General features: G+C 36.9%; 2 protein-coding genes across 2 annotated transcripts; one reads left to right on the plus strand and one right to left on the minus strand.

The window, feature by feature from the left end:
• Positions 1–799: 799 nt before the first annotated feature.
• Positions 800–4,465, minus strand: LOC108771776 (dnaJ homolog subfamily B member 13). Its single transcript, XM_018537142.1, has 6 exons — positions 4,288–4,465; positions 3,245–3,466; positions 2,876–3,020; positions 2,335–2,512; positions 1,629–1,800; positions 800–1,098 (listed from the first exon to the last, which is right to left on the minus strand). Exons 1-6 carry the CDS (start codon positions 4,422–4,424, stop codon positions 804–806), a joined length of 1,149 nt encoding a protein of 382 aa, XP_018392644.1. The 5' UTR covers positions 4,425–4,465; the 3' UTR covers positions 800–803.
• A 272-nt stretch (positions 4,466–4,737) lies between these two features.
• Positions 4,738–7,013, plus strand: LOC108783615 (putative transcription factor capicua). Its single transcript, XM_018552221.1, has 4 exons — positions 4,738–4,777; positions 5,122–5,656; positions 5,943–6,087; positions 6,924–7,013. The coding sequence occupies exons 1-4, from the start codon at positions 4,738–4,740 to the stop codon at positions 7,011–7,013; spliced, it is 810 nt and encodes a 269-aa protein (XP_018407723.1).
• Positions 7,014–9,442: the final 2,429 nt, after the last annotated feature.

Below are 9,442 nucleotides of genomic sequence, written 5' to 3' on the forward strand. Positions count from 1 at the left end.
ATATGTCGAGCCAAGATAATAGAATATAATTAAATGTACACGTACAAAATAGTTTCTTACATTTTCGAATCGTGTATTATTTTGTAATCTATAATATTTGATGGGAACAGAAGGGCGTTGTTTACAATAAGCTATAACCTGAGAAAATGATCACTGCTGAACGTTATCAACAGCAATTGATTTGAATAAGAGTGACGCTCTCGAAGTAAAAAGAACATATACTGGCGCTGGAAGAAGTAAAGTGATTTTGCTGCAAGACAATGCACGGTCGCACATAGAAAAATCATTAAATCAACGAAGTCATCTCCGATTCAAGCTAGGAAATTCTCCATCACACGGCGTATTTTTCGGACCTAGCACATCTACGGATTACCTTTTTTTTCCGAACCCTCCAACATTATTCAGTTGTGTGATTCCCAGTTTAAGTCTCTCAAAGAAGTCGAAAGAAGCATAGAATTCATCGGATTTAAAACAATCATCTTTTTCCCGAAGCGGAATCCGACAGTTGCCTGAAAGATGTGTTGCCGAAAATGTATGAAAAATAAAGGGGATTACTTTGAACATTAGGTTAATATTCGTTCTTTTATATTTATAATTTTACATCAAAACTTGGTAAAAATGACTAAGAATTAAGTTATAGACCTAATAATTATACTTATTGCAATAAAATAATCAGTTACAGAAGAAACCATTTTCGAGCAGTTTTAATTTTTAATACTTTCTTGTAGAGTAATTCGACGACGAAAAACGTACGATTATTACGTCAAATACGCATATGAAATAACACTCAGATATTTGCAAAATCACGTTTCACATATGAATTTCAATCGATCCGCTTCATCGTTTACACCACGTCGAAATGGAACGTCGTCGTCGACATTTCTGCGCATTTTGTTGGCCAATATGAGGCGATGAACGTACTCGGCATTTTCAACATTCGTACGAGATGCCTCGAAGGCTTTCTTAATATAATTTTTATTGGACAATGGCAAATAAACTGGAAACTCGATGTTGAACCTCAATATTAGATTACCCTTTCGCTTAGGATTTATGAGAATTGGCATTCCCTCACCCGGCACACATTTGGTGTAATTTGGTCTATAAGATGCAAAGGTAAGTAAAAATTTAGGTAACATTCATAAAATTCAAATAAAGTACTTAATAAGGTTAAGTCTCAAAATTAAAAAATATTAGAAGAGAAATAGGAATAATGAAAGTACGGACGAGCTCTGAAGTTAAATATATCTATGTTTAATTTTTACTAATTGTATGGCTGGATCCACAACCTCGCTCTAAAAAGCCGTAAGAAATTGATCAATCATAGTTGAATGCGAGAAAAATAATCGACTGTGATTGGTACCGCGCTGTACTCTCATTTGTCCTGTTTTTTTTCTTCTAATATATTCATAAAGCTGTTTAACTTTAATTCTGTAAATTAAACAAAATTTAATCAAAATTAAATAATAAGATTTGTGACGATTTCGAGTAATCTTTTACACGAAATTACTCCAATCCTTTTGGAAATTTAGAATAAATTATAATCTAAAAGATAATGCAATAAAATGCATTTGAGAGAGAAAGAGAAAACCGAAAGAGACACGACGCAATTTTATAACAACTTTTCCTACGTAACGATCGACGTTATTGGAATCCGAAGAGTTCTGTCGTCGATGGTGTTAAGCGTGATCACCGTTCCGGTCAGCGCCTCCCTCAGAAAGATATCGACCGTCGTGTGCAAGTCCGAACCCTCTCGCCAGAACGTTTCGTGAGGCCGATCCTCCGTGACGAAGATAACATCCGCTACGCTGACAGTGTCTTGGATTTAGTGAAGATATCACTCCATCTTGTGTATGTTACAATTAATCTTTTACCCTTATTCTGCAGAACTCACATTGTTATGTAACAATAGTCATAAATTGATCAGTCGTCTCATCTTTGATTGTATCATCAATTTATCAATTACGCAAATCTATTTCATTGTGATTTTTTATATTATTTTCCATTACCTTGTTGTGCGTAAAAATATATTATATGCGGAAACCATGCGTAATTATTGTTTTGTCACTTATTAAAGGATACAATTTATAATACAATGATTGAACTTAAATTCTGAAGAACATCGTTTTTTTTTAAATGTAGGAAATCGTTTGCTTTTACGATTAAGTATAAAAATATAATATGATAAAAACCCGAAACTAAGGGAAAGAGACAGCTACAAAGAAAATGTTTTATTATTTGTTTTATTATCGCAATTATATAGTAGGTAACACTCCAGCGTGGTTACAAGCGTAAGCTAAGCTTAGGAAAGATCAAGAAGGCAATGGAAGAACTTACCGGGTATCTTCGAAGGACTTTGATCACCCTCTTCTGGAAATACTATTCTGGTACCTGCTGGGATTCCCGGCTTAATGGGTATCGTCAAGATCTTCTCCATCGACGCCGTCATCGACTTATCGTCACCGAGTAAAACCAACCTTTGGATCTTCATTTTCTTTATTCCGCCGAAAAATACCTACGATGAAACGTTTCCAACTGCCCGATTATGCAATAGATTATTTTATTTTTCGTTTCTTACAACATTTTTGTACGTTAAATTATACGAAAATTATATAATTATACGAAAATTATATAATTCATGTTTAATTTGACTTTTATCATTTTGTACAAAATCTTAAAGTCAAAATTCGATGATGTTCTTAATAAATTCATCACAGAAAAAACAAATACAATTTGCAATTTTTTAATAATTTTGTGTTAATAAATATATAAAAGATTAGAAAAATACTTATACTATGTATATTTATGTTCACCGAGATGTTCACATAATAAATAGAATTAAAAGTCGGAGCGAAAAAGTTTATAAATCAATTCTCACTTCCGAAAGAGTTAGAAATAGGGTTTTAATCAAGGGTTCCTCCTTCCGTTTTATACCCCGACCCTCGGGAAATTCGAGTAGAGGTTGAGGTTCTGTTAGAATATTTAGAAGATCGTCGTACGGATTTTCAGTCGCAAAGAATTCTCTAATGATAAAACTCGCGATGAGAACATTAACTCCTAGAATACTGAAAGCTTAATTTTAGGTGTGAAATTTATCGAATATTTTCAATAAATATTTATTTCAGAAAATAAATATCCATTTTCTTCTCTGAAGAAAAGTAAGCTTTAATGTACATATATCTCATTGTGTGACCGCGATGTCAATATTAAACTTAGAATACATAAATTGAGAGCTCAATGGTTCCACCTAAAGGTTCGCATCGGCTCGCCGTGATAAACGTAAGGTTTCACGAATCTTTCTGGTCTCGACACACCATTTTTAAGACCCTCTTCACCGTATTGATCATACACGGCCCTTCTAAGTGGATCCGAGAGCACGTCGTACGCTTCAGCTGCTAAGGCGAAAATCGCCTCAGCACCTCCGTTCTTTTGCCGCGCGGGATTGTATCGTATAGCACATCGTCGGTATCTGAAAGAAACTATATATTATATTTCGTCGGTGCGATACGTCTCATCTCTTTTTATCATCATTTTTTACCATAAACCATACGATTAATATAATATTGTAAAAGCGTATATATGTAATATAATACTGCTGTAATATAATAAAAAAAATATAACACTTAAAAATTTTTCATGCAAAATATCATGTATATTATAAAGAAAAAATATTTCGTATCATATATATATATATTTTGTGTAAAAATATTTTTAATATTATTAATAAAAATAAGATGAGATAGAAAGAGGAAGGAGAAGAATGAGAAAAATGAACCGATAATAGGTCAGGACTAAGCATGTGTTTGAATTACTTTTATTTAAAACACTGTTTCTACAATACAAGTGTACTTGTATATGTATATATTTATATTTTGTATTTCAAGTGTATATGAAAGTATTTATGTACATTGTATTAATAAATCGAAAAATTGAATGTTTTATGTATTTTGTAACTATGAAATAATAAGATTAATTGTCAATCTTAGTATTTAAAGTACAAAATATAAAATATAAAATATTTTCAATCTTTCTTTATTAATACTGAAATATAAAATACAAAATACTTTTATATACTTCCCTGGAATATAAAATAAAACATTTTCATGCGCTCAGCTGAAATACAAAATACAAGATACAATTGTCTTACAAATACAGTTTTTTAAAAAAAAGTATTTCAAATACACATGTCCCGCCCTGTAATAGGTTATTAAAAATTAATAGTAATAGGTTATTAAGAATTAATAGAACTCTATTTTTACGTATTCATATAAAAAATTATTGAAAGCTTACGCTTCCTTGATTTCCGTATTGTTACAATTCCACCCCAACGACAAAACTTTGTAATAGTTCATGCCATGTTGGGTGCACGTACATTTACCGCCTGACACATTTATATTCAGATCACTCTTCGAAGTTTGAGAAACCATGCCGAAAAGCAATTGTGCGAAAAACCTATATCTATTTTTTTGAAAAATGACGCTTAGTTAGAGCGAATGTCTTTTATTTCCTGCAGCATCGTTGATCGGGACAGAGGGATGACGATCAATGATGTAATAAGACGATCGGAGCATCGTTTCGTGTTTTCAATAACCGACGACAACGGTAGTCTGTGTTTGCGTGTCGACGTTTCACCATTATCAAGAGGTTCAAGTACATTCTTAGATGTGGATAACAATATACGAAATTGGCACAACGGTTGACTTTCCCCAACGGCGAGTCTAATCGACAAATTTTATCGCTATGGAGACTCGCAAACGTGTCTCGAATTTCGCCGTAAAAGGTAAGCGTATAAAATCGCGTTAGGTCCCTAAACATTTCATGACGCGACAATTGCTCGGAGCGCACGGCTAAACACGTATTGAATAATGCAAAGCGTAAACTATCGCATGAAATATCTTAAAACGGTTTAAAGTAGAAATGCTGTACAATTTTATATTTTATATTTAAAAATCAAGAGAGACAAATCTAAAGAATTTTTAATAGTCAGACGATTATTAACGACAGAAAATAATGTAATGTTTCGATAATACTGCTACGTTTATGAATGGTATTAAAGACTCGATGGAATATTACATCCTTCAAGGAGAATGATCTGAAATAATATATTTTATATAATACGTTTAGATAAACCGAGGGAAATTTGTGAAGACAAAGAATGTATTCGCAACAGCATCGATCGTGGAAAAGTCATCGTTGTGGTATCACCGACAGAGACAAAACCGCTCGCTTCCAATGAACATTTGAAGAATAAGAAGATCAATAATAACATGAGCTTCCTAGATGTTATCTCTTCTATGCATTCTCTCGAAGAGAAGAATTTCGATAACGATGACGACGACGTCGACGACGACGATAAGGAGAATGTGAAGATAAAGCGCATTTCCAGTGAGTCGAAGCAATCGTGTGGCAGTCGTGAGGTAGACAAGATTTTTCCTCGACAACAGCAGCGGACGCAGGCAAATCGATCGCCGAAACGCAAAAGTACCAGTATTCAGACGTTATTATGCATCGATAACAACAAATTTGTCGATGCGACGGCGGTTGGAGTTAAACGCAAGATCCCAAGACCGGCAAACGCTTTTATGCTGTTCGCCAATGAGTGGCGGAGGAAACTAGCTGCGGAGAATCCTCGGGAATCCAATAAGGACATCAGTGTCAGGCTAGTTTCACTTTTAAAAGACACATTTGTTTCTGCATAAATATATAATTTTTATAGAAATTTTTTTCAATCTTGAAAATCCGAGTTTAGGAAGGAAATAATTGTGGTAAAGCTCCAAATGTGTGTTCATAAATCGCGAATACTCCACTTGTTATACTGAGAAGATGCTAAGAAATATAAATATTATATTTTTTTTTTTTTCAATCTCTATACGTCTTAGACAAAACTTGTACGTGAAATAATAATTTGGAAATAAAGTAATTTCGTTTTATTATGCATTTTTTAGGCTAGGCATTTTCTGGAAAAACATGTCAAAGGATGTGAAGGAAAAATATTTTGCACTGGCGCGTGAAGTAGACAGGGAGCATAAGAGAAAGTATCCTGGTATGTATCCTGTAACCTACAGTTCTTTTCAATGTGGTCATTTACACGTAAATATTTGGAGATAATGGAGATAAATCTTAAAACAAGGTGAAAATTACAAAAATGAGAGCAAACTAGAACATTTATAATTTCATGGTCAATATATAATAAATTTGCTCGCTTTTGTAATTTTCATCTTGATTCGAGATCTAGAATCGACGTCCTGGATCGAACATCATTTTCTGATTTATCCGAATGCTCATGGGGTGCGCTACATACTTCTGCTACGTAGCTATGTGATGAATTATCGTATCCTTACAGTAGGAAGAATAACGAATGATGGGAGGAAATAAAAAATAACGTTAACGAAAAACACAAATGATTGAAAAAAGACAAAAATGATTGGAATGCGTCGTGGGCTATCGAGAGGCGGCGGGTCTCTAAAATTAGAAAGTCTTGTTACTTTCACACTTTGCGCACAACATCCCAAAGTGTGGGGCTACCGACTATAAATAGCCAGGTTGGATTAGATATCGATCGCCGGCGATAAGTCTATCCGCGTTATCAGCCGACGAAAAGCGAGAAGCCACACCGCGTATCAGCACTAACGTCTCACCCCTAATGATTGTCATTGATTCAGGTGCACACATCACTTGGTCCCATCGATATCATTTGCAACGTGACATTATCCCTCTATCAGAAAGGGATACATGCTTACGTATTACGATTAGTAAATCGTAGTAACGCTGTTGATTGATAGTATTATAATGTAAAGTAATCTTCGATTATCTCTTTTTAGCTTATTATATACATGATCGAAATGTCGTTGTGACTGAAATGTCAGATCTTTAATAAAGTTCATATTAAATGAGGGCGCAAAAAATCGGTATCGTACGATTCGTAGGTCGCAAATGACGACGACGACGATGACGGCCATGGCGACAGCAGCGGTGGTGACGAGGACAAGCGTGAACGATCCTCGCGGGGGCGGTAAAGGGGGTGGTCGCGGGAGGATGCGAGTTTTGCGGGTCGAGGTACAGGGTGGCGAGCGGAGAGAAATATTCTCGGGTGAGTGACGCAGGGAGACCGCGCGGGTGGGAACGGCGGAGAGAGAAACCAGAGGTATTGATTGCGACGCGACTCCAGGAACCTGCCCGATACACGACCGCCGGCTCTACCTACCTTCTGCCTACACCCACCGGAGCTGAGCGAGCGAGTGAGCGAACTAGCGAGCGATTATGCTTCGTATATCCCGCGTTGCTACCGCGCATTCGTGCGCGAGAGGACGTCGCCACATTTGATGCGAGCGCGTGTAAGCGTATACTCGTCGCCGAGCGGTGCCGACTAGCCTTCTAACTTTCGGTCGATTTTCGCGTACCTCTCTATTTTTTTCACCAATTTGCATTCGCTCATCCCGTCTCTTTCTAGCGTTGTAAAAATTGCTGTAATATCATATTTCGTCAAGATGATGTAAAATTGCATTTGTTACGAATACAAATCTTTGCAATTTTTCCAATTAAATAATTTCACGCGAAAGAGATGGAAAAGTTAAAATATATATTTTTATTTTTTATTGTAAATTTTTCTCAAAAAAAAATAGGAGTTGCCGTGAGAATAGTTGAAATAGCCGATTTTTTTAAACTGATTATACAGCTGCGTCGTTCAAGGGGTAGTAAAGATAGTTAACCCGTTATAGATCGATACGTATTATTTTTGTCCGTATCTCTCGTAGCCGGTACTGTTCAGACAGATCCTTCCTCGTTTCTTCGAACCGACCGCAAATTACCGTTTCACTAACACGCGCGGTTAGGTAATCATCCTACAATTTCACTACGCATTTCGTTTATATGTACGTGGCGTTTTATTATTCGCATTATAATTAGCGTGTATTTTCTTTCTTTACATAATAGAGTTTGAATTTCTTAGGGATAAATATAAAACAATATTAAATGTGAAAACCAATCGAGAAGTGTTATTTAAACACAAATAGCAAAAGAAAGCCATTTTCGGCTAAAGCGGGTCTTGATGTTTAGTAATATTTATATGTGTGTGAATATATAAGTATAATTATCAGTTCTCTCTATATGTCGATTCGATTTGTCGGATCTGAAACATAATCATTAACGGAAATACTAACCTCACAACTGAATTAATTAATCGTTAATTTAATAACGCTGTTAAAATGACAAAAACCTGTAAAAATAACTTATAACTATAAAAAATATTAATATTAAATAAATAAATATATTAATATCTATACTAAAACATATTTAAAAGTTGAACATAAGTCATTGATATGTTGGATAATTATAAATATACACGTGAAATGATTTAATATTTAAATATTAAAATAATAAATGAATATGACACAAACTAAATTTTGATTGGAAATATTTAATTTTCTTCAATTATAGTCGCTTGTTGCATTTATCGTTTCTTTACCTTATATATAATATTAAATTTAATTTTTTATCTACGCCTTCTACACATTTTGATTCGCGTTTCGTCGTGTCTCGGCTTCGAAACGCTCACTCACGACAAATATCGACGCAATTTTCCGTCCTCGTTTTCAACCGTCCGCCGATAATGTAATCGATGCCAATTTCAGTCGGGGCGGGTGTCCCGAGTGGTCAATTAACATCACCGGGAAGCGGCGGAGACCGCATCGAAGCGCCATCGAGCATCGACGGCGCGGCGCGTCGTCCGAATTCACGTGCATCTGCGCGCGTGTAACGCGCGGTGACCACGGCAAGAGGGTGGCTGGCGGAGATATAAGAGGAGAGAGGAAGCCAGGGGGTGGCGCGCAGTAGGTCGCACCGAGAGAAGCCGTCAAAATGTCGAGGCCCCTGCATCCAGGCGGCACACGACGCGACGAGCCGATGGTACGAATGGAGGAAGTAGGATGGTGTCGCGGTGTGCACCGGGCTGATCGCCGGTCATCGATCCACCGACGTACCGATGCGAGAGAGGGATGAGAGGAAGAGAGAGAAAGGGTTACAAAGGGGGGTGCGGTGGGAGGGGGAGGGGGGGAGGGGGCCCTCGCGGCGGAGGATTCGTTCGCCGCGATGCAACGAATTCACGGTGTGCGCGGATCGTGGGAGGACGATAATAGAAGAATATTTAATCGGCGGGCACATACGGCGACATTGATCGCGATAAAACGCATGTCGCCGTGCCCGCTGACGTAATAATTGCTCACGCGGACAAGAAGATTGAGGAAGGTGTGATATCAGCGTGATCGATAAATCATGGTCGCTTTATCGCGCCGGATGAGCGCGACGCGACTAATTAGGAGGTCACGTGGAATAGGTCGTGCGTGTCTCCGCGAGACAGACGCATCCGGAAGACGTATTCGCCGAAGCACTTGTTCGACTAATGCGATATAGCCGTCTCGGCCGAGACGACCGAGTTAATCCTCTTCGA

This window comes from Cyphomyrmex costatus, unplaced genomic scaffold (genome assembly GCF_001594065.2).
Source record: "Cyphomyrmex costatus isolate MS0001 unplaced genomic scaffold, Ccosl1.0 scaffold100, whole genome shotgun sequence".
Lineage (NCBI taxonomy): Eukaryota > Metazoa > Arthropoda > Insecta > Hymenoptera > Formicidae > Cyphomyrmex > Cyphomyrmex costatus.